Source organism: Ursus maritimus, unplaced genomic scaffold, assembly GCF_017311325.1.
Source record: "Ursus maritimus isolate PB19 unplaced genomic scaffold, ASM1731132v1 scaffold_25, whole genome shotgun sequence".
NCBI lineage: Eukaryota > Metazoa > Chordata > Mammalia > Carnivora > Ursidae > Ursus > Ursus maritimus.
The window spans coordinates 26,265,812-26,290,786 of record NW_024425008.1 but is presented as its reverse complement, the minus strand read 5'-3'; the positions used below and the strand labels follow the sequence as shown (position 1 = coordinate 26,290,786).

At 43.5% G+C, this 24,975-nt stretch overlaps 1 protein-coding gene across 4 annotated transcripts in view; it reads right to left on the bottom strand.

Annotated features, from left to right (window-relative positions):
• Positions 1-24,975, bottom strand: part of ENTPD5 (ectonucleoside triphosphate diphosphohydrolase 5 (inactive)) — a 46,935-nt gene continuing 21,960 nt past the window's right edge. The window contains exons 4-17 of one of the 4 annotated variants that reach the window (XM_040641666.1): positions 22,562-22,634; positions 20,361-20,646; positions 19,636-19,715; positions 16,830-16,973; positions 12,530-12,605; positions 12,228-12,263; positions 11,820-11,908; positions 11,429-11,508; positions 10,508-10,569; positions 9,171-9,272; positions 8,299-8,439; positions 7,548-7,604; positions 4,370-4,485; positions 1-1,834 (exon numbers count right to left, since the gene is read on the bottom strand). In XM_040641666.1, coding sequence (XP_040497600.1) covers positions 1,748-1,834; positions 4,370-4,485; positions 7,548-7,604; positions 8,299-8,439; positions 9,171-9,272; positions 10,508-10,569; positions 11,429-11,508; positions 11,820-11,908; positions 12,228-12,263; positions 12,530-12,605; positions 16,830-16,973; positions 19,636-19,715; positions 20,361-20,577 — 1,287 coding nt within the window. In that variant the 5' untranslated portion in view covers positions 20,578-20,646; positions 22,562-22,634 and the 3' untranslated portion in view covers positions 1-1,747. Of the gene's footprint in view, positions 1,835-4,369; positions 4,486-6,405; positions 6,470-7,547; positions 7,605-8,298; positions 8,440-9,170; positions 9,273-10,507; positions 10,570-11,428; positions 11,509-11,819; positions 11,909-12,227; positions 12,264-12,529; positions 12,606-16,829; positions 16,974-19,635; positions 19,716-20,360; positions 20,647-22,561; positions 22,635-24,975 lie in introns of those variants that run through there. The other 3 variants (XM_008699875.2, XM_040641667.1, XM_040641668.1) reach the window with 3 other exon arrangements.

Genomic DNA, 24,975 nt, shown 5'->3' with positions numbered 1-24,975 from the left:
CATCAGTGCAGTCCCAAAATGGAGTGAGCTGTCTGAACACAGGCCAAACAGAAGCTGAATGATAACCAGTTAGACATGTTAAGGGGATTCTGCAATGGGCAGAAGATTGGGTTTGATCTTTGGCTGTTTCTAATCTTAAAGATTCTATTATTTCATTAGGTAGCATTTTTTGAGAAAGACAACAGGTGTAAAGGTGACCTCAGTATAATAAGAGTCGGAATAATCTGAAGAAAGTCCACATTGTATTAAAAAACAACTAAAATTTGGGTGATGAGGATACAGAAATGAGCCTAGTTACTTGCACATCCCAGATGTCAAATACTGACTCAATGGAATGACTAAAAAATAAGGTTCCCCGGGAGCCAGCGTGAGGGCCAGGTGTAGTAACATCTTTTTTGAAGGATCTGCAAGAGTCTATTGTGAAGGGTACAAGTTTGAGGAGATCTAAACTGTGCTGGAAAGAAGCTGGAGGCAAGGAGCCAAGGCAAAAGAGCCAGACTGTAGAAAGATCTTTCAAGTCCAAGAGCACTCGAGTGGGTAGACAAGCAGCAGAGAATGGTCATGTAAAAAAAAATACAAGATAATGAATTTTAGGGGAAATAATTCACAAAATCAAGAGCTCTGAGCACTCAAACTCAGAAAGAGAATCCACTGTACTGATGTGGGCCCAAATGCCCAACCAAATCGAATGTTAGGTACCGCCAAGAAGGATCTCCGAAATTGTGGAACTAGGCAAATAATTTATAGGAAATCAGCTAAAATGATCAGGGCCAGGGCAGGAAGAGACACTGCTATAAGAGAGTAAAAGAGCAAACCGAAAGGAGCTGTGACCAAAATCTAGAGGCCAGGGTAGATGTATTTCTTAGAAATACAAAGAAAACATGTTTAGGGTGAGAAATTAAACACATTAGCTTGCGAGGAGGTACGGGCACTGAATACACACATTCCCGTAACGTTGGATATGTTAATCCCAGGGTTGTCTGATTAGAAGTTGATTAAAGAAGGTGGTCCCTTCAAGGGAGCCGCACCCTCCCAAACCTCGTCCCTCCAGACTGGCTGGCCTCCATTTGTAAGCTGGGGTTGCTCTCCATCTTGCCAAGATGTCGGATGGCTCTCGGCTGGCTGACTGGAACTGGCACAAAGCAGGATCATATAATTTCAGACACGTTACCTCCCCCCCCGCCCTTGAGTTACACATGAAAAGCAAAACCAGGTATTTTTTCTTTCTCTTTTTTAGGGGAGGTGGGCGGAAATAAGGGTGGCACATATGTGTAGGGAGGAGAAAAATAATGGTGTTGACAGCTCATGGGATTGCCATCAGTGGGCTTAGTTTAACGTGTAAGAGGAGAATGAGTATGTTCCAAGGAATGAGGCACTCAAAGGGCTGAAACGAGATTTTTTCTTTGGTTCCCAGGGACCTGTCCCCGGGCTCTCCAAGGTTAAGTTCCAAAGCTATTCCTTTTGGCTCTGTGACACACGAAGAATCTCGAAGATGTAGATTCTGGTGCCAGCTATGCAAGCAGAGTGGTTAGGCCAACAGTTCACATTTGATGTATAAAATTAATTAGACCCAAACCTCTAGACTCAAGGGCAAGACCTGTGTCCAAAAGCCCCTTCTACCTGATGAATCCAGCGGCTGGGCTTCAGTCCAGGCTCTCCTTAGACTAGCTCAGAACATGACTGAGTCCTTTCTCCTACTTTTAAAAAGGGTGTTGGAGAATGCGATCCTCAGGAGAAGGGCTTGGCCTCAGTGGGAGATGCCCAGAGACTGCAGCAGGTGAAAGGTGGCCCCCAAGGCCCAGCCTGTCTCTATGTTGTTCACTTTCTTTGAGAGCTGTCGAGGAGAAAAAAAAAAAGCTCACATTTTCATCAGTTTTCAACTCTAGCAAGCATGACACAGGCAGAGAGTATCTACAAAGATCCCCCACATGGCCAAACCTAGGTAAAATCTGGTGTAGCCAGTCTTGGGAGGCTTCCCACTACCCGCTCTGTGACAGTTTCCCTCCTGCCACGGCTTACACCTGCCAATCTGATCTCTCAACCTCCTGGCCCAGGCGGTGGTCTCACCGAGGCCTTCTAGACAGAGAGGCTTCTGAATTCTTTCCCTAATCCTGGAACTAAATACACGAGGAATTGGGAATAGATGCAGGGGTAGGAAGGGACATACTGAACTTCTCAATTCATACTTTGTAAACAACTGAAACTTCTTAAGTACTAATTAGTAACCAGTCAAGGCATTTAAGGCCTTCCAGCCAGGCTGTGCCTCAATTAGTTCAGAGACCGCGGGCAGGTGTTCAGACCTGATTTCCTCCACTACATAACAAGAGGATCAGATTAGTATGTATCAAATTATTTTCTTTAGAATCTTAGGAGTTCTTGGAAGTGCTTCAAAGGAGAAAGGGAGGCCAAATGCTAAAGGAGTTCCAGGCTCCCTTCCTCTGCTTCCACCAGACAGCTCCACTTTGATCAGCTTTACCGGCGTTCTGTGTAAGCTTCTGAGGAGCACTGACGACACCACACACAGATGAGTTTGGAAACCAGTGGACTGGACTGTCTTTCTTTCTAGGACTAATTTCTTATGATACAATACTTCTGTGTTGAGCTGATGAAATCTACACTAGGCACTGTGCCCAAAACTGGGAAGAATGGCATGTGAACCCTCACTTTGAGATTCAGTCTGCGACACGTGAGTCAAATTGGGAGTGGCCTCCACCAAAGGCTCCTCTGCCCTCAGGACCGGGCTGACAGCCCAAGGGCAAAGAAGCTGAAGTGAAGCGACCTCTGGGCCAGGGAACTGCCTGTCACTGAAGTTAATTCTGCTACCATTAAAATAATAAAGACTCAAAGGATGCCAGCACTGGAAAGGGCAGAAAACGGTTTTTAATGACGTGGTTATTGTCGATCCTTAAGTAGAGGAAGTTACCTTTGTATGTATTAAGGACTGAGGATGACCTTTCTCATCCACAATCTATCGCCAACTGGTGTGAAATGCCCACACTAATACCACCAATATTAACGACTGACTTTGTGCCAGGCATTGTCTCAATTTTCCTAACAGCCCTATGAAATAGGTACTCGAAAGATCCCTAAGTTTGGACCAGAAACTAAAAGCTAGAGAGGGGAAGTAAATCGTCTAAGGTTACGGAGCTGGTGAGCTTGCAGACTCAGGGTGCGAACCCAGGTTTGATGGACAGGGCAGCCGTTCTGTAAATACTGTGTGATACTGACTCTAGGGGCAAGTAATTCTTTGTGAAGCACCTTAAATGCCGATGTTCTTGTCAGACACGAAGCGTTAAATCCAAATACCTTAGTGCAAAGTTTATAAGTTTATAAAATCTGTGCAACACAAGAAATGGGGCCATGTAATCTCATCTGGAACTGGGGAAACAGGAAGGGCAGTGGCACAAGCAAGAACACTTCGAAAGCAAAGTACAGTCTACCTACCTGGCCCCAGAGTTCAAAGCCGCCTGTGCCTGCCTGTATTTCTGTCACATCTCCTCTAATAGACTAACTGCTATCTGAGGACAAGATTTTATCTTACTCATCTTTGTAACCATAATGTACGGTTCTGGGATGGATGAAACATAAAAGCTGGGTTTAGGACAGATAAATAACTTCCTACAGATAAACTGGAGCCTGCACGTGCTGAAACAGATGGATGAACTGGAAGAAGAGGGACCCGAGATTCAGGAGACACTGATACGAGGCACATAGAAAATACGTAAGACGTACTACATATACGCAAGGCATTCAACACTAATGAGAACTTGAATAAGCCACTCGCTGGTGATGCCCTTTTGTCCTCTGCCAAATAAAACCATCTAATGGGCTGATGAGTGAGTGAGTGCCACCAGCCAGTGTACCTGCCCCGTGCCTCTCCAAACGGAGCAAATTTGTGTGATGGCCGCAGGCACCTTCTGTCCCTGCGCCCCCTTGATCAGCTCTAGTACTTACAACCATACTATCAGCGGCACAGGGAGAGAGAAGCAGGACATATGAACACAGGATTTAAGAACTATGGAGCTTCCCACCTGCCTGCACCCTATCCTGTGGGTTCACCTAGCCCATTTCTTGCCCTTTGCTTCTTGCCCTGAGTTTTGAACTTGCTTTAATAAACCATGTGACTTGGGCACCTTAATTTGGGATGCAAGCCTTTCTGCTCTGTGACCCCTGGGATAGCCTGCCTGGGAATTACTTAGAAGCTACCATTGCACCGAGCTCATTTCCCACATTCGTGGTGTCTTGCACAGTGCCTTGCCCACAGCCCTAATGAAAACCCCTCACAATTCCACCTGCAGCCACTCTGATTACCACACAAGTGCTTTTCCTAACTGCCAAAAAAGCGGACTGTTCTGTGATTCTCTCTTACCTGTAAGACAGTACTGTCTGCAAAGCCGAAGCCATCCTTCAACAGGGCTGTGATGTAACTGAGATCCATGCACAGGAAAGGGCTGCCTGAGGTGAACTTTTCCAAGTTATCGCACACTGAAAGGGAGAGTGAAGAGTGCAATTCAAGTTTGCAGCCAACTGGCAGGTGTACAATTTTTCTAAATATAGACTTAGGATAAGCAAAGCAGAATTCTCCATGTGGTTGATGCCTGAGAGTTGTGAAGACTAGAACTGTGTGCGCTGACAGCCCCCGCAAGACCACAGCCTCTTGCACATTTCGGATGTCCCATGTCACCCTCTCAAATGGACCTGGGATCCTAGTTTATTTGCTAAATTTCTATAACCTATTGTTGGGGCTTAATTCAACTAAGTCCCTATGTATTATTAATGCTGAGACCCGGAAGACAGGGAAATACCAGTTAGCCCCACTTTGGGGCCAATGGATAAGGTCATTTATCTGTATTTCCATGGACTCTCTCCAGCAAGCCTCTGTGGCTACTTCCCATATATTGTGGTGCTCAGTGTTTCATTAACACTGATAACACTATCTCAATCTTTTTTTTTAAAAAAGGAAGGACACCATACATAAAAATAAACTCAAAACAGATTAAATACCTAAATGTGAGACCTGAAACTATAAAACTCCTAAAAGAAAACAGGCAGTAATCTCTTGGACATCTGCCTTAGCAACATATTTATGGACAGATCTCCCCAGGCAAGGGAAACAAAAGCAAAAATAAACTACTGGGACTACATCAAGATTAAAAGCTTTTGTACAACAAAGGAAACCACCAACAAAAACAAAAGGGCAACCTACTGAATGGGAAGAGATGTTTGCAAATGGTATGTCCGGTAAGGGGTTGATATCCAAAATACAGAAAGAACTTCTACAACTCAACACCAAAGAAAAAACAATTCTATTCAAAAAATGGGCGAAGGCACTACATTTATGGTAACTTATCACAGCAACAGAAAACTGACACAACTTATTTTTCTTTAGTGATGATCTAATATTTAGACATTAATTTTTTATATAAAATGTTAATCACTTTTAGGACCATTTTATATGCTAGTGTTAGCTTCACCTATTTTATATGCTGCAAATAATGTCTCCAAGTTTATTATTCCACCCACAAACTTCACAGACAATGTCGTTTCCCATATACAAGTTTTATTTTTGTCAACCATCAACCTCTACCATCATTTTTAATGCATTCTCAATCTTGAAACTTGTCTAAAGAATAATCTAATTTTAGGGACGACTGGGTGGCTCAGTCAGTTAAGCATCTGCTTTCGGCTCAGGTCATGATCCCGGGGTCCTGGGATCGAGCCCCGCATCAGGCTCCTTGCTCAGTGGAGAGAGTCTGCTTCTGCCTCTGCCTGCAGCTTCCCCTGCTTGTGCTCTCCCCCCACCCCCCCAAGTCTCTCTCTCAAATAAATCTTTTTTTTTGAAGTGAAGTGGAAGTTTATTAAGTGAAGGTGAGAACATAAAGGAAAGAAAAAAACTCTCTAGAGTGAAAGGAGTCCCGAAAGGGTTGCCCCAAATAAAACCTTAAAAAAAAAATCTAATTTTATACACATGTATTCATACTTCCATATATTAATTTTCAAATGCTGAAAATTTGTTTTAGAGGCACCTGGGTGGCTCAGTCAGTGAGGCATCCAACTCTTGATTTCGGCTCAGGTCATGATCTCAGGGTTGTGAGACAGGGCCCTACATTGGGCTCTGCACTGGGCATGGAGCCTCCTTAAGATCCTCTCTCTCCCTCTTCCTGTGCCCCTCCCTCCACTCTCCCTCCCACCCTCCCTAAAAAATAATAAAAAAAATAAGATTTATGTTTTAATATTTCATGCAATATGTGAATTGTACAAAAAAGTATAATTTGCTTATATTATCCACTGCAGGAAATAAATCTTTACTAAAGTATTTGGGGAAAAAATGGGCAAAGGACCTTAACAGACATTTTTCCAAGGAAAACATACAGTGGCCAACAGACACATGAAAAGATACTCAACATCATTCATCATCAGGGGAATGCGAATCAAAACCACAATAAGGTATCACCTCCCACCAGAGTGTCTAATATCAAAAAGAAAAGAAATAACAAGTGTTGGTAAGGATGTGGAGTAAAGGGAACCCCAAGCAAATTGGTGCAGAAACTGTAGATAACAGTATAAAGATTCCTCAAAAAATTAAAAATAGAAATACGATATGATCCCATAATTCTACTACTGCCTATTTACCCCAAGAAAATGAAAACACTAATTGAAAAACATAGAATCACCCCTGTGTTTATTTATAATAGCCAAATTATGGAAGCAGCCCAAGTGTCCACTGATAGACGAATGGATAAAGAAGACGTGATGTGCGCGGGTATATACCATGTATGCATACACACCCCCCACATCTTCTTCTATATATATGTGTATACATAATACACACACACACACAGGAATACTACTTAGCCATAAAAAAGAATGGTATCTTGTCACTTGTTATGATGTGGATGGATCTAGAAGGTGTGAAGTTCAGTATATCAGAGAGGCAACTACCATGTGATTTCACGTATACGTGGAACCCCCCCCCCCAAAAAAAAACCAAAACAAATGAACAAAGAAAAAACCAGACTCTTAAATAGAACAACTGATGGTTGCCAGAGAGGAGACGGGTAGGGGGATGGGAAAAATAGGTGAAGGAGATTAAGATGTACGAACTCCCAGCTCTAAAATGAGTAAGTCACAGAGATGAAAAGTACACCATAGGGACTAGTCGGTGATACTGTAATAATGTTTATGGAGACAGACAGTGGCCATAGTATCTTGGTGAACACTGGGTATGTATAGAATAGTCGAATCTCTACGTTGTGCACCTGAAACTGATAGAACACTGTATGTCAATTATACTTCAATAATAGGAAAAAAAAAAAGGAAGAAAGAAAGAAATGTAGAAAGAAGAAAGGTTTTCACCATCTCCCCAAAGCCTTCTGTATCCCATGGATTTCTGTGTCACTTAATGCTTTTAATTCTGGGCAAACACAGAAAACCAGGCTTCTGAGCGGCTTTCCGCTGACTGCGGTGGTTTGCGCCACTTTCAGGTCACCGGCGTCGGCAGGCACAGCCGCACGGACTCACCTTCACGGGCCTCCACTGGCACTTACCTTCCCTTGCTTTTCTTTCAAAATCTTCAACTTTTAAAACACCCCCCGTTTCATAATCTACAACGAAACAGTAGCTAATGTCAAAAAGCCTTCAAGTAAACAAGGAAATTCAACCTACTGATGGTTATTATAATGAAAAACCAGAAGTAAAACTTCTAACATTACAGAATGGGCTAAACAAACGTGACACAGCCATCAGATATAATCTAGGTAGTCTATTTTACTAATAATTATTCTATGTATATTTAACCACAATAAAAAAACTGACCAGTAAAAAAACAGAATATTAACTCATATCTCAGGCCATCACAGATCACATACATACATTCGCAGAGCTAACAAAAAGCATTACTACTGTGATAAGGAAGTAAAAGTTATCAATGGGGAGGAAGAAATTTCTTGGGGTAATGGACATATTATTTTGAATTCGGTGATGGCTTAATGGGTATACACCTATGTCAAAACTAAGTAAGTTGTACACTTTATTCATATTTTATTTTATATTATACTTCAATAAAAATGTAAAAAATATAGACTCATATGTATCTGTTTATGCCACTTTCTAGCAAAAGATTCTAAATCATGTTCACCCTTCCACTGCAGCAACTAATGTCATTCAGCAGCCAGCACGGGAGAAGAGTAGTGCGACCACTTATGACAAAGCATTTCAAATGCTCCTTTTCTCCCTTGCCCATCCCCAGGACAGCTCTGCCCGGTTTCCTCCCCGGGCTGATACCTGAAATAAACCTACCAATCATGTCCGTGTCAGCAGCACGATCATAATAGTAAGAGAAAGCATAGAAGGAACTCTTCCGGACCTCGTCGGGCTGGTGAAGTTTCCCTTGGACCACGCGCAGCACCTCAGCGTAGCAGGGCTCGAAGCCCACCTCCCCTGCCAGGGCACGGGTGAGAAAAATGTGAGCTCGCTGAGGTAAGCTGCCGATGCCAACAAAGAAACAGCAGGAGGGTCAAGGCAAGCAGAAAGCTGAGGCTCAGGCCAAAGGGCTGACACAGATGAACAAACTTCCACAGCCCTGTCGCTCTGGAGGAAAGGCACCGGCTTCCCCATGGCAGCCTCCCTCCCTAACCTGTGTTCACCAAAAACAGTCATATCCAACCTCAAGCTGCTGCCTAGCCTATGTCCCATGGTATTTAAAAGAAGCACCCAGAAGTCTCACCACTTCCTTCACTGGAAACATTGAGATTTTTCCTTGATTTTAAGGTCTTTGCTTTTTATAATGCCTAAGATGAATTATTCTTTCTAATGTCTCAGTTTCAAATGTTACTATAATCTAAAAAGCTAAACATTAACTGAACCTAGAGTTTTTAGATAGAGTTGCTCCTTGCGGAGGGCAGACACCCTTAAAGCATTAGACCCAGGTTAAGAACAGGTTTCTAATGGACCCATACACACCACACAACACTTAGGCAGGGAAAGAGCAGGACAGAGGAATAGTTGCCTTGTTCACTGTCATTTCACATTATTCCTTTACGCATACCAAGATCTACTTAGAATGAGTCCCTGCAAAAGACAAGCTTCTCTTGAGTTGGTGCTTTTCCCAGGGAACTTTTCCAGACTTCTATTGTAAAGGTAATTTCAACCCGTGAAAAAACATCACTTGCCTTCTTTGTTGCCACCATACTGGTACTTCACACCCCCAAAGATCCACTCCGCTTCCAACCATCTCGGTAGACAGGCACTTCGGAAAGTGTGTCCATCAATCCCTGAAAGAAGCCAGACCACAGAGTAAGAGGCAAGGATGTGAGAGAGGGCGTGCGAGAGAGTGAGAGACAAACGCATGCATACACACACGCACGCACACACGCACGCAAGAAGCCAGTCAAGTTGAAAGGAATTACCAAAAAGTAGGTAGTTCCATGACTTCATCCTACAACAGGAATTCTTTTTTTTTTTTTTTAGATCATTTATTTATTTATTTATTTGACAGAGAGAGAGAGAGAGAGAGACAGCCAGTGAGAGAGGGAACACAAGCAGGGGGAGTGGGAGAGGAAGAAGCAGGCTCATAGCAGAGGAGCCTGATGTGGGGCTCGATCCCAGAACCCCGGGATCACGCCCTGAGCCGAAGGCAGACGCCCAACGACTGAGCCACCCAGGCGCCCCATACAACAGGAATTCTTATCTCAGGGTTCACAGATGGGCTCTGTGGGGTTGGAGAACCTCTGAAACTACAGATAAATTTTTGTGCATCTGTGCATTTGGCAGAGGGGTCCGTGGCTTTCATCACATCTCAAAGAAACCCAAAACCTACAACGGAATAAGTTCTCTCCTGCCTAAAAAAAAGGGAAAAAATACTGTTCTACTTTTCTCACTGGCTGTTGCGAGGCTTAAATGAAATACATTTAAAGATGTTCTGTAAACTCTTAAATGCTATACAATCATCATCACAAGAAGAGTTTACTGTGAGCCAGGCACAAAGTGTATTAAATGCAAAATCTCATATAAGGTAAGGAAAGGGGCACAGAAAGGCTACCTAACTTGCCCCAAATCACAAAGCGGGACTGAACCCAGGCCTGACCCCAAAAGCTGAGCTCTGAACTGCTCTACCGCCTTTGAAGAGATGAATGAAGTTGCTCAGTCACTGCACCTTGCAAGCGGACTGATGCTGCTTCCTGCACCTCCCACGGACAACTAAGGGCTTCAGCAAACTTCTGCCCAATTCACTCTTGGAGCTTTGAATTTCTGCACAATGCAGCCTCCTGGTCACAGGTGTTCCCCCTATATATAGACTTCTTTCTAGAAATGGCTAATAATGTATACGGAAACAATGGAACCGACAAAGGAGAAGAAGAATTTGCTGTTATCGTATCCATTATACAACACATGCTTCCTAAATCAGCATAACCCTTTCTTCCAAGAATCACTGTCAAGGAAGGGAAAAGCAGCTGAGTATTGGTGTCACTCTCACCGTACCCCACCCAGCACAGGTACCCAGACGAACCTTCTGTTTCCAGGGCTCCCAGGGTTGCTAGTCTTGCAGCTTTCAATCCAAATCCCAAGTAACTGTAAAATACAGGATTGACTAATTTCATGCTGGTCCTGAAGTTCTCCAGCCTAAAACTATCTCTTTCAAATGCAGTAGGGTTTCTCTGTCTCCCTCTGGAGGGAGGAAAACCTTGTTCTCTGTGACCTCTTCATCTTGTGTGGACAAGTGGTAATTTCTGCACTGTTCAGATCAAGGCCATCCAGAACTTTCCATGCCTATGATTTAAAGGCCAGAGACAGTGACACTTCCTAGGGTCCCACCTTGGGAACCATACCCAGAAAAGCTCTCATTACTTTAGCTTCCAGCCCCACTGTGATCTAATCCAAGGATGGATTCTGAATATCTGAAAGCAAACTCAAGAGTTGGCAGAGATCTCTGGCTGAAGACTCTCCAAGTGTCCTCTCTCTAGAGAAAACTTTTTAAGTTTGTTTATTTATTTATTTATTTGGGGAAGAAAGAGAGATGGGGGGAGAGAGAGGGGGCAAGAGAGAGAGAGAGAACGAGTGGGCAGGAGCAATAGAGGGAGAGGAAGAACCAGACTTCCTGCTGAGCAGGGAGCCTGCTTGGGACTCGATCCCAGGACCCTGAGATCATGCACTGAGCAAAGGCAGATGCTTAACCGACTGAGCCACCCAGGCACCCCACTCTAGAGAAAACTTTTGACTCTTTAAGTTCTATACTTTTGAGGCCAAGAATGGAAAAACTCTTGGGTCCTTAGGCTTCGGTAAATGGCTCTGGTTTCAGTTACCAGACCTCTGGGGGTTGGCAGAGACTTTTGTAAGGCTAGTAAGATACAATAACAGATGTGAAAATGCTTTGAAAGGTTAGGAGAATCATATAACATGAAATATTATTCCTCCCTGTCCCCCTCCTCACCTGTGTGTATAGAGCTTATAAGTGCTGTTAAACATCTCAAATGAAGTGAGGTAGCCCCTAGGGGTTTGTTCCAGGGTTTTCTGCAAATCAGAAAAAGCAAAAAGACTATTCAGGATCTGCAATGGTCTGAAGGTGTTACCACCACCATCCCTGTCCTTCCCCCAGAAATCAGAGATGAAAGAGACAGACTAAGCTGCTGATCTCACAAGGCTGGAGGGACCAAAGGGACTCTGCACAGTGAGGGGGCAAGGGGAGGCATACCCAGTCATTAATGACTCCACTCAACCTATCTGTGGTGGAGCTGCCGTCCGCAAACGGAGCACCACGTTCGTAGCGCCATGATACGCCTGCCAAGTGGGCTGCTAACCAGGCCTTCGTGTAAATAACTCACCTCAAACTGGGGTAGGAACGTGATTTGGGTGGAGGCCCCCCCCAGGTCCAGGGTCCCCACAGTCTTCTGGCTGTGGCCATGCAGCTGACCTGTGAATGAGAGCCAGCTCTGAATACCTTCTGCTTCTGGGACAGCCCAACACTGCTGTCTGCAATCTCTCTCCTGCTCTGTTGTACACTGCAGGTGTTCCGGAAGCACTCCACAGCTCCCTGGCTCCGAAGCCTGTACGCCAGTGCTGACCTACAAGGACTCTTGTGGCAGCCGAGGCCTTGAAGACAGCTTATAAGCATTAACTTACCTTTTCCTTTTTTTTTTTTTTAAACACAATACAAGCAAAAAGGGATATTTACTCTTCGACCCCGTGTGAAACCCAGTTAACGCCTCAGAACAAACTTGAGAATGTATTACCTGTCAGAAAATTCACAGTAACCCAAGCTAAGATGCCTGAAAGAGAGAAGAAGAGCGATCACATCTCAGAGCATTTCCCCCATCTTCCTTAACCTCATTTCTGTTCTCTAAATGTTGTGTCTAAAACACACATTTTCCTTCTCCTTGTCCTTCCATTTCCTCTTAGCGCATTTCTCTTTGCTTGTTTCTCCTTATTTAGTTCCTTCTACTTCAGCACCCCATCCCTGTTTCCAGTTCTTTGAATCAAATCTTTTATTAATCCTGGCCCTCTCCCCCAGAACATGTATTAACACTTCTCCCACCTTCATAGGATCCGTCCATGATGCCAACACTGTCATCTGGTACCAGGAAAGGTGACTTCTTGAAGATTTCTCTTACCTAGAGAAAAAGGGAAAAAGCCTGGATTCCTTAAGGCAATAAAGAAGATTTCCGTATTTCGGCTCTATTTTATTAAGGCTTAGAAAACTACACTCTCCATTTCCCTGATGAACTTCTGGCAAAACATTCCTTTTCTGTAAAAAACTAGAGAAGGAACTACACAAGCCATTACTGGTTTCTTGTAAAAACAAAAAACACAGGGATTCCTCTGACTTTAAAATAAATCTCAACCTATCAAAATTTATAGGTGAACTGAACCTAGGAAAGGGCATACAATTGACCCCTTCCAGCTCAAATCAGGATCCTGAAAATTTTTTTTAAACACCTTATTAATCCTGCCTGGGCACGAAGCAAGCTTAGGAGGACCCTTTCCCACTTCATTTCTTAGATGACAAGATAAACGGTAGAGAACAGTTGGGCCTGGGCAGCTCCTGAGGCGACAGAAACATTTCTTCTACTCTCGCACCAAATTCTTCAGGTCTTTGCCCCTGCTCATAAAGGGGGCTCATGTCCACAGGCTGGGGTACTCTGCTGTCAGCCCCTGTCAGATTCTGGCACATGGCTAAGTCCTCAAGAGTCCACAGAGACCCCAGATCTAGATTTATTTATCCTATTTCAGGAGATGGGAATGAACATCTCACACACACTTGACTCTCCATAAATATAGGTCAATGACACGGGTGTTATGTCTTATTTTTTTATATGATTATCACGAGGCAGGGGGAAGAACAAATAGGAATAGAAGGAACTCTGGTCTGCTAGCTGTTCTCATTCTTGATAGGATGAAATACTTCATGTGATGACCTCTGGACCCTGTTTCATCTAGGAAAAGCTAGTTTAGTGATCTATAAATAAGCTTTTAAAGAGATAGATAAGAGAACAGGGAAGAACACAGAGAGTTTCTGCTCTTGCCCTCTCCACTCTTCTCCCCTGTCCACAGTTTATTCTTATTACAGTGGCCAGAGTGGTGCTTCTTTTTTTTTTTTTTTTAAGATTTTTATTTATTTTAGAGAGAGAGTGTGACCATGTGTTGGAGGGGAGGGGGAAAGAGAGACAATCTCAAGCTGACTCCCCACTGAACACAGAGCCCAAAGCCAGCTCAACACCACGACCCTGAGATCATGACCTGAGCCGTGAGGTTGGATGCGTAACCGACTGAGCCATCCAGGCGCCTGCCCCTTTTCTTACTTAGTTAAGTAGGCTCCACACCCAGCGAGGAGCCCAACGCAGGTCTTGAACTCACAACCCTGAGATCAAGACCTAAGAGTTGGACACCTAACCAACTGAGCCACCCAGGCACCCCCAGAGTGGTGCTTTTATTTTTTATTTTTTTAAAAAAGATTTTATTTATTTATGTGACAGAGAGACAACCAGCGAGAGAGGGAACACAAGCAGGGGAGTTGGAGAGGAAGAAGCAGGCTCCCAGCGGAGGAGCCTGATGTGGGACTCGATCCCGGAACACCGGAATCATGCCCTGAGCCGAAGGCAGATGCTTAACGTCTGCGCTACCCAGGCGCCCCGGGAGTGGTGCTTTGAAAACAGATGTCAGATCCTGCCTCTCAGCCCAAGCCCCTCCAGTGATTTCCTTCTTAGAGAAAAAGCCAAAGTCTTTACACTTGCCTTTAAGGCCCTACATGATAAACCCCTCTCCTCTCTCTGACCTCATCTACTCCTCTTCCATCACTCATCCAGCCACACCGACCTCCTGGATGCTATTCTTTGAACATACCAAGCACACTCCATGCTTTAGGCCTTTGTACCTGCTATTTCTTTAGCGTGGAATATTCTTCCTAGAAATGTCTTATATAGCTTGCTTCTTCATTCCTCTCAGGTCTCTGATCAAATCCATCTCATCAATGAGGTCTTCCCTGGCCAACCTATTTAAAGCAGAACCCCGCATACCACCACCTGCATTCCCCAGCTGACTTCCCCTGCTTTTCTTTCTCCATGTCATCTACAGGACCTGACATACTCTGTAGTGAGTTGTTTCCTTTCTGTTCACTTGCAGCCAGAATGCGAGCTCTACCAGGACACAGACTGACTGTCACTTTTTGCTCTGTGTAGCACGGCGCCGGGGGAACGTCACCAGTGCCCAGTACACAGTAAGCACTCATATGCTGAATAAATTAATGAATGAATGAGGAACCAGGATTCAGATTCTCATGCACACACGCTAGGCAGCTTGTCCTTGGACAGCCCTCTGTGCTGACAGTCCAAGGAAAATGGATTTTGAGCTCTGAATTAGCACACTTATATACAGAATCATTTTTTGCTGTGATTTTTAAAAAAGATTTTATTGATTTACTTGAGAGAGAACATGCACATGTGGGGAGGGGTTAAGGGGAGGGCAAAGGAGAGGCAAAGAATCTCGAGCAGCTGAGCACAGAGCCCACTCAGGGCTCGATCCTATGACCCCGAGATCATGACCTGAGCCAAAACCAAGAGTTGGACTCTCAACCCACTGAGCCACCCAGACGCTCCAACTGTGATTTTTGTTATAATGGGATCCCACCTATGAATATTCTTCACAATATGGAATTTAAATCTTACTAGTTTACATGTTTTTTGCAAAGTAAGTGTTCAGTAATGTTAAAAATTTTGAGTTTAAAAAAGCTTTCTACTTAAATTTTTTTTGAAGATTTTATTTATTCATTTGACAGAGACAGAGAGAGAGAGCACACAAGCAGGGGGAGAGGCAGAGGGAGAGGGAGAAGCAGGCTCCCTGGCGAGCAGGGAGCCTGATGTGGGGCCCAATCCCAGGACCCTGAGATCATGACCTGGGCCGAAAGCAGCCATCGAATTGACTGAGCCACCCAGGCACCCCGCTACTTAAATTTTTTATCTGAACAGGAAGTTGAAATGGACATACAAATGGCCAACAGACACATGACAAGATGCTCAACAACGCTCGTCATCGAGGAAATGCAAATCAAAACTACAATGAGACAGCATCTTGTACCTGTCAAAATAGCTAAAATCAAAAACACAAGAAACAGTAAGTGTTGGGGAGGATGTTAAAAAAAGAGGGGGAACCCTCATGCACTGTTGGTAGGAATGCAAACTGGTGCAGCCACTGTGGAGACAGTAGGGGGTTCCCCATAAAGTTAAAAATAGAACTACCCTACAATCCAGTAATTGCACTATTGGGTATTTACCCCCAAAATACAAAAAACACTGATTCAAAGGGATACATACACCCCTATGTTTATTGCAGCATTGTCTACAATAGCCAAACTATGGAAGTAGCCCAAGTGTCCTTCGACAGATGAATGGATAAAGAAGATGTGGTACACATAAACGGGAACAAATGATGGAATATTACTCAGCCATAAAGAATGAAATCTTGCCATTTGCAACGTGGATGGAGTTGGAGAGTATAATGCTAAGCATAATAAGTCAGAGAAAGACATACCAAACGATCTCACTCCTATGTGGAATTTAAGAAATAAAACAAACCAACCAAGAGACAAACAAAAAAATAGACTCTTAACTACAGAGAACAAACTGATGGTTACCAGAGGGGAGGGGAGGGGGCATGGGTGAAACAGGTGACGGGGATTAAGAGTGCACTTATCATGGATGAGCACTGAGTAATGTTCAGAATTGCTGAATCACTATCTTGTACACCTGAAACTAGTATAACTCTGTATGTTAACTATACTGGGATTAAAATAAAAAATTTAATTAAAAAAACTTTAGGCTGAGAGAAAAAAAGTCCAACATAAAGAAAAAGACCATAAACTGTGTAATTACATTTATATGAAACGTAAGAACAAGTAAAATTAATCTTCAATGGTAGAGAGCAGATCAGTGGTTGCCTGACTTCAGGGGAGGGGGAAACTGGCTGCAAAGGGGTACCAGGAACCTTCTGTATTTGTCAAAATTCATTTAACCGTACACTTAAAATGTACACATTTTAACTTCTACCTCAGTAAAGTGAGCTCAACGTAATTTCTTTGCTTCTGCTTTAACAAGTTAGGAGAATCAAGATATCACGGACAGAAAGTGCTTTAAACTTCTTTCGGAAAAGCCATATAAATTCAAGAGTAACGTTTACAAATGTAAATAAGTAGCTACAATAAGAGCCCAGTTACCCAGGGCTTTAGCAACGGTGGGGTGGAACGCTAAAGGGAGCAGTCACACACCAGAGAGCTAAAAACCCACAAAGAAAGTATTCACATAGGGGAAAGAATCATCCAAGATGCAAAGGACTTCAAAAATTACCTCGAAGAGCAGAGCCTCAGCTTTCTGTTCTGGCAGTAAGCGCAGTCCCGCTGTCGCCTTCAGGACCACTGGGGTTCTTTTCCAGTGACTTCGGGGGATTGAGTCTTTTGCCACCTCTAAGAGTTCTTGAACAGTCTCGGCACCCTTCAAAATAGATGACCTACTCATCCAGGGAACAGTCATTCATGGGCACTTGTCTCTTCTCTCAACATGCTCTGGGGGTTATTAAGAGTGAGGCAGCAGAGGGCTCCAACCACTCTCTGCTCTGTAGAAGAAACCCAGAGAAGTAGGCTTCTTTGAAGGAAAATCCATTTAATTTTGATTAATAACAAAAATGATTGTTACAGCATGGCCATTTTAATTGACTGTTATTTTGTGTCTCATGAATAAGCTTTTAGGCCAGGAAGTTGGGTATAGTGAAGAAAACACTGGATGTGGAATTAGAAGACTCGCTTCCTAGCCCTGTGGCTTAACATAGGGCTTGGTTTCCTCCCTACACATTTATGAGGGAGCTACGCCTCGTACCACTACAGAACTGCGGACTGCGTTAGACGAGGCACGGCGTGTGGACTCGCCGCACAAATGCTGGGGTAGCTGCTGTGCTATGGTTTTATGATCTCTGTAGGGACCGAACACGCCAGGTTCCTATTTGCATCCCCAGCACCTACATGCACCGTACACAGTACATACTCAATTTATGAAATAAAAAACCGTTATTTTAAATCCACTGTTTCCCTGAGTGAGCATCTAATCTGACAACACGCTGCCTCTAGATTATAATTACTAGCAACCGCAACACAATCTCCTCTAAATGTCCAGGAGTGGTGCTTTGAAAACAGATGTCAGATCCTGCCTCTCAGCCCAAGCCCCTCCAGTGATTTCCTTCTTAGAGAAAAAGCCAAAGTCTTTACACTTGCCTTTAAGGCCCTACATGATAAACCCCTCTCTCTCTCTGACCTCATCACTCCTCTTCCATCACTCATCCAGCCACACCGACCTCCTGGATGCTATTCTTTGAACATACCAAGCCACTCCATGCTTTAGGCCTTTGTACCTGCTATTTCTTTAGCGTGGAATATTCTTCCTAGAAATGTCTTATATAGCTTGCTTCTTCATTCCTCTCAGGTCTCTGATCAAATCCATCTCATCAATGAGGTCTTCCCTGGCCAACCTATTTAAAGCAGAACCCGATAACCACCACCTGCATTCCCAGCTGACTTCCCCTGCTTTTCTTTCTCCATGTCATCTACAGGACCTGACATACTCTGTAGTGAGTTGTTTCCTTTCTGTTCACTTGCAGCCAGAATGCGAGCTCTACCAGGACACAGACTGACTGTCACTTTTGCTCTGTGTGCACGGCGCGAGGCGTCACCAGTGCCCAGTACACAGTAAGCACTCATATGCTGAATAAATTAATGAATGAATGAGGAACCAGGATTCAGATTCTCATGCACACACGCTAGGCAGCTTGTCCTTGGACAGCCCTCTGTGCTGACAGTCCAAGGAAAATGGATTTTGAGCTCTGAATTAGCACACCTTATATACAGAATCATTTTTGCTGTGATTTTTAAAAAGATTTTATTGATTTACTTGAGAGAACATGCACATGTGGGGAGGGGTTAAGGGGAGGGCAAAGGAGGCAAAGAATCTCGAGCAGCAGGCACAGAGCCCACTCAGGGCTCGATCCTATGACCCGAGATCATGACCTGAGCCAAAACCAAGAGTTGGACTCTCAACCCACTGAGCCACCCAGACGCTCCAACTGTGATTTTTGTTATAATGGGATCCCACCTATGAATATTCTTCACAATATGGAATTTAAAGATTTTATTTATTTATTTAACAGAGATAGAGACAGCCGCGAGAGAGGGAACAGAAGCAGGGGGAGTGGGAGAGGAAGAAGCAGGCTCATAGTGGAGGAGCCTGATGTGGGGCTCGATCCCATAACGCCGGGATCACGCCCTGAGCCGAAGGCAGACGCTTAACCGCTGTGCCACCCAGGCGCGCCCTCAGATTATACTTTTAGGTAATCTTTACACACAACGTGGGGCTTGAACCCACAACCCTGAGATCAAGAGTTGCATGTTCTACCGGCTGAGCCAGCCAGGCGCCCCAAGACATTTTCTCCCCCAAGCTATTTTTAATATAAGGTTTTCCTTTGGTTAATGATTATGCTTGTAACACGGAACAATACCTTTACATTTGCTACCAAAGTTCAATATTCTGCCTTATTCTATTTCAGTGTGGCCTCTGACACACTGGGTGTAGCACATTATGGGTGCTCAATTGTGAAATACAGTCACGACAGAATTCTCCATTTATCCTCTAATACCAAAGACTTTTGTTTTCATGAGTTCTCGCCTAATTTCTAGAGTATAAGCATGCACTGTCTGTCCTAGATCAGGGTACTTCGAAACGAAGTTCACTGGGTCGACGTTGACTCAACGTCCATGTTTATATCCCACACTCTATAGAACTCCATGTCTATTTTCTGCATCTACATTAATCCATGCAGTTGATGGCTTCCACTCAAAATCTTAAACGTTAAACACAAAGGGAGCAATCTCTTAAAAGATGGTGTCATCCCTGCATGTCCACAATCTATTCTAGCTTCCTTCTGCCCAAGCCCTAGAGAGCTTGGGGTGTATAATTCCTGCTATCCAGTATAGCCGAGGGCAGAAAACTGATCTTACACATGGCCGCAATGTCAGCGGTGAACAGCAGGAGACATTTAACAGCAGTGGTGTGGTCAAGTTCTCAAAGCATTAAGAATCTAAATATCTAATTGAAAAAAAAAAAACCTCACCTGCTTAGGTTCATCTACAAAAGCAGAAAGTCCTGGCTTCACAGATTCAAAAATTTCCCCTTCCAGAATTGGAAGCTGTCCTATTTTGTCCATGGAACAAAACAGAAGAGAGATGGTTGGTTACCAAAAATGGGGCTGCTTTTGATAGTGGGCCCTGTATCAAGGGCTCAATTAAGCTGCTATTCCTCCAAGCCATCCCAAGTAATCCCATCTGTGAGGGGTAGCTTGCAGGAGTATTGGGTAGGGGGATAGAAGGTGACAGGCAATCCTTGAGAGCCCCTCTGGCATTTCTCAGCGTGGACACCTAGCTCCTACTGCTGCCCCTAGTCTCTACAAGTAACTTGAGAACACCGGAAATTCAGAAAAAGCTCATCTTCTAGGTCCCCTTATCTCCTTCTCCAAGGATGGTAGTGATCCTCTCTCATGACCACTTCCAATATTCTCAATATTCTGGACCCTGGGGCATCAACCACCTTTAGAGAAAAGGACAAATTACAGCTGTACTTCTTGGACATATGGGTTTCAGGCTACAGGCAACCCAGATCTAATTTCACACTGAATTAAACCATATGTTCAATTATAGCCCCAAATCTTCTCTGAAGAAAGACACTCAGTAGCTGTAAGTTACCATAATTCATATCGCATACTCTCAGCACATTTGTTTCTGGAAGAAGAGGCTGAAGTGTGGATTAATAGGCACTGGTGAGGGTACCAGTTACACTTACCTGGTATTTTCTGCACAAAGGTGTAAACGTGAATTCGTGTTCCAGTGCTCCCTGCATCAAACATAATTCCATACAATGTGCTGGCACTGATGTTGATGGGGCACATGGAAGACAGGAAGACACCCTCAAACCAAGTCTGCTGGTCTCTGTGGAAGACAGTGCTGCAAACACAGGATGCCACCAGCATGAAAAAGGCTGCCCCCCAGGTAGTGGCCATTCTCTTCCCAAGATGTGGTGAGTCTAGGCTTTTGATGCAGCAGCAGCGCTGTTCATACACCTACAGCGGCTTATAGGACAAAGAAATGCGTGGTTAGACCAACTGGTCTTTTGTTTATACTTGTAAAGGAAGAAACACCCACTATAGAAATCCCACCCCTTCCCCCAAGGTGCTCCTTCTCTATTTTTCCAAACCAGCATAACAAGCTAGACGAGGGTAACATAGGCTCCTTAGCACCTGTTTCTGAAGAGTATCTTGTTGCAAAAGGAAAATGGGATTTAAACTCTATTTCCCCATTCTCTGCTTTCAGGTGTAGGGTGGATCTCTCACACGCAAGGCTTTCTCTGCCACCCTGCTCTTATCGTTGAGTCTAATTGTCTTCTTTTCCATTTTGGCAATTTTGTCTTTAGATCATACACTAACCCTCTCTCCCTCCTCCTTTCCCTCTCTTTTGTCTTTTTTGATTGATTTAAGATGTTTCAATTTCTGAATTAAAGTCATAAAGTTACAAAGTTATCAAGTCACTAGCATCGGGGTGTCTACAGCCTTCAAAACTCAGGCTACTGGACCACTACCTTAACGGGTGACCAAAGATATTGCCAGTGGCTTGTACATACAATCACGTTTTAGGGAAATCAGCTTAATTTAAAAACACTTAAATAGACCATTGTGGGCTGTTTTTTTGTTTGTTTATTTAAGTAATCTCTACACCCAACGTGGGGCTTGAACTCACAACCCACAGATCAAGAGTTGCATGCTCCTCCAACTGAGCCAGCTAGGCTCCCGGACCATTATGGTTTTAAAAAACATCCTTCACAGGTTTCAGGCCATGTTATCTTAGTAAGAACTTAAAGCAGACGGGAGCGTCTGGCTGGCTCAGTCGGTTAAGTGTCTGACTCTAATTCAGGGTCAGGTCGTGATCTCAGGGTTGTGAGATTGGGCCTGGCATCAGGCCCCCCCATCTGGCGTGGAGTCTGCTTGGAATTCTCTCTCCCTCTGTGCAATCCCTCTCTAAACAAAAACAAAAACAAACATAACAAAACAACAATAACAACAAAAACCCCAAAAAACTCTTAAGGCAGATGGGCAAATTAAGCCAGAGAGGTTCAATGACTTGCTGAAAGTCATAAAGCAGGTCAATGGTGAAATCTTGATTAGAAACCAGTCTTCACTCTTGCCAACCATTCTTTTTCTGATTCCAAAAGCATCCCTTATGGCAAGTTACTGCCTATATTATTTAATATGCTCTTAGCAAAGACAAAGATCTTAGCATTAGTGCTCAGCTTTATTCTAGATCTGTGTATTATTATAGCAGGTTGGATACAAACGATGCTGAAAACCTAGAGTACGGTTACATGAAAAAATGTCTCCTGGATGAGCTATATTGTCTGTGTTCCAGGCTTCATTTTCTCCTGGTATTCATAAAGAATGCCATAACAGTCCCCTAACATTAAGGCTTCCTTAATTTCCCTTTATGTACTTTGATCAAAACAGGTTTGAGTGTCCTGTTCCAGCTTTCACCTCTGGACTTATGTAAGCAGATGATTAAACACGATCTAATTCCAAAGTCCCACTGTCCAGTCCCTTTATTTCTAACAGAATAACTGAGTTTATCTGGAGTATAGACTGAGGATTCTCAGTCATTCTCAAGTCTCTTGACCTCCTAGGGTTCATTTTATCAAAATGTCTCTCTTCCCAAAGGTGACATACTATATAAAATAATGTAAATTGAAGTAAATTGCATTTGGAGTTTAAACTATTTAAAATAACTACAGTAGTTCTGAGGTACCAAAGGGCAGAGTTAGAATTATCAGTTTGAACACAATTCAGGGCTGGACTTCTTTACGATAGTTAAGATTAAAGGTTTGGGCTAGGGGGAAAAAAAAAAAAACAAACCCAAAAATCTTTTAGGGTCTCAAAGGAAACTTTATCCCAGGAAACCAACACTGGAATAGGGCAGCTGATTGGCCAGCTTCATACTCACATCTTAAATCACTCCCTTTCGCTGATTCTTCTTCTACAGCAAACAGGCTGGTCGTGTAGATCAATCTAAATAACTGAAAACAAAAACAACCCTTTCAGATTCTCTGAGTATTAATGGACCCTTGCCTAGTCCAGAACTCAAGCCATATCCAGTCCTTGGTCCCTTCTCTCCCTTGGGAAGAGCAGGTAGGGGCTTTCCGATCACCAGCCTCCTCTACCTCTGTGACTTAATTCCATAGAAGCTTCTCTATTATTGTGGTTTCTGAAAAACCTCTCCAGCTTTCATTTCCATTAAGCACACAGTTTGTTTTTCTTCCAAAAGAGATTTTAAGGGGGAAAAAATGCACGCTAGGTATCTGTTTTCAAGGAGTGAAAAAGTGCAGAGTCATACCAGGTGTTCAGGGTAAATAAACATTTCAGAGAAAGCGAAGGATGAAAACATCCAATACCCCTGCTGCTTTCAATCCCTACCTTCTAACACCATTTGCAAGCTCATTTTTCTTTAAGATTCGCTAAGAATGGTATTAGAAAGGGTTACAATCTAGAGTATGTAGAATGGCGTCCTTTTCCACGTGACCCCAGCCTGCAAAGCTTGCTCACTGTTAGTCTTTGCTCAAATGTCACCTTCTTGAGACTTTCCCTGTCTACCCGATCTAAAATTGCAACCCACCTGGCCACGTACACATCTTCCACCTCCCTTCCCTGTTTATTTTTTTCCATAGCACCTTCCATCTTCTGTATAATTTACTACTTCAGTGTTTTTGTGTTTTTGGTTCCCTGCTCCCCGCCATCCTCTTGTGAGCTACCTACGGGTGGGAATTTTTGTCTAATACACTGATGTGTTCCTGGCACTGGAACAGTGCTAGCACACAGTAGGTGTTGAATGAATACTCTGAAAGGATGAACAGTGATCCAAGAACTCAGGCACTGGATCCTATCCATTTAACAAGAATATAATAGCTGTCTTCTTTCCAACAGATTAATTACCTACCTATTGGAAGATTACGATTCCAAACTTCCAAGGCAGGACTGTTTCTCCAAATGCGTCAATTATGTTTTATATGCTACTCGAAATAATGCAGCTAGTCAAGTGTACTTTCTACGGACTGGGGAGTATACACATCAGTGTACTGAAATTCACTCCTTTCAGAACTGGTCTTCTCAACATCTCTTGCCCACTTTCGCCTATTCACCCCAACAAAGCCCCCTCTTCAATTCTTTTGAGACCTTGGTGCCAGCTAGTGTTGGTCACTGTTCTCATTTCCTTCCAGGGTCTTTTCAGTATATCTTTGTCCTCAGAGTAAACAGGAATAGCTCCTAGGCAGCCTCCCTAGAGCTTCACACTCCGGATTCCCTTCTTCCATGTCACCCACCGACAGACCACAATCCCACAGAAGCTGGGCCCCATTTGGGTGCTCACCTGCTCATGTCTGCCTGTTCCCCACGAATCCTTGCTTCCACTGTCGATTGCCTCTTGCTCTTTGCTCCTATTTCAGCCCTTCTGAATCCAACGAGCTTCATGAACCACATTCACCTTTGTGCCAGTTTGCAACTAACTAGGTGGCATTTTGTTAACTCACTCCCTTCTTGATCCTTTGCTCCTCCCTTAGCCACTTTTTTTCCTGGGTACACATGATTGTCTGGTTCAGCTACTTTTATGATAGTTAAGTGCCAACGAGTAGCATTATTGCTTGTAGGGCTGAAGTTGCTCAGGAACTGAATTCTGTGTTTTTATACAGGACACTGATTACCCAGTAATGTTTTTATATTATTAAATAATGTTATATTTATAATTACAAAATATGTAGCTATGTAATAATGTTATGAATTCCCTACTATTTCACATTTTTACAACCTAAGCCCAAGAGTAGGAAAGTTAATATCCTTGTGATGAATTTAGAAAGCTGGGTATTGAATTGTCTAATTAACAAGCATTTACTGAATGTCTAATATACACCAGACACTGCGCTAGCTTCTCAATACAGAAGAGGAATCAGATATAGACCCATCTCCTGGGGCTTCAGCTTTCTAGAAGAAATAGACAAGTAAACCAACAGCTATCATGTACATACTTTGGTAAGTTCTCTTATGGGAACATGCAGAATATTGTAGGAATGGACTAAGACACAAGTAACTCATTTCAGAAGGGGAAGGATAGAGGTGGAAAGGGAGAGGCCTAAGCTGGGTCCCAAATCAGAGAGAGGAATTAACCTGGTAAAGTGACACAGAGAGAACCCTGAGAACTTTAAGTATTGAATGGATGGAATACAGAGGACCAGAATAGAGCATGAGTGTGAGAAAGGGCCTGGAGGCATTAAATCAGATTTCAAAAAGAATGGACTTGTTTTCGTCAAACAGTACCATGGTGACACCTGACTACTATTTAAATTTTTCTATGCCCTCCCAAAACAAATA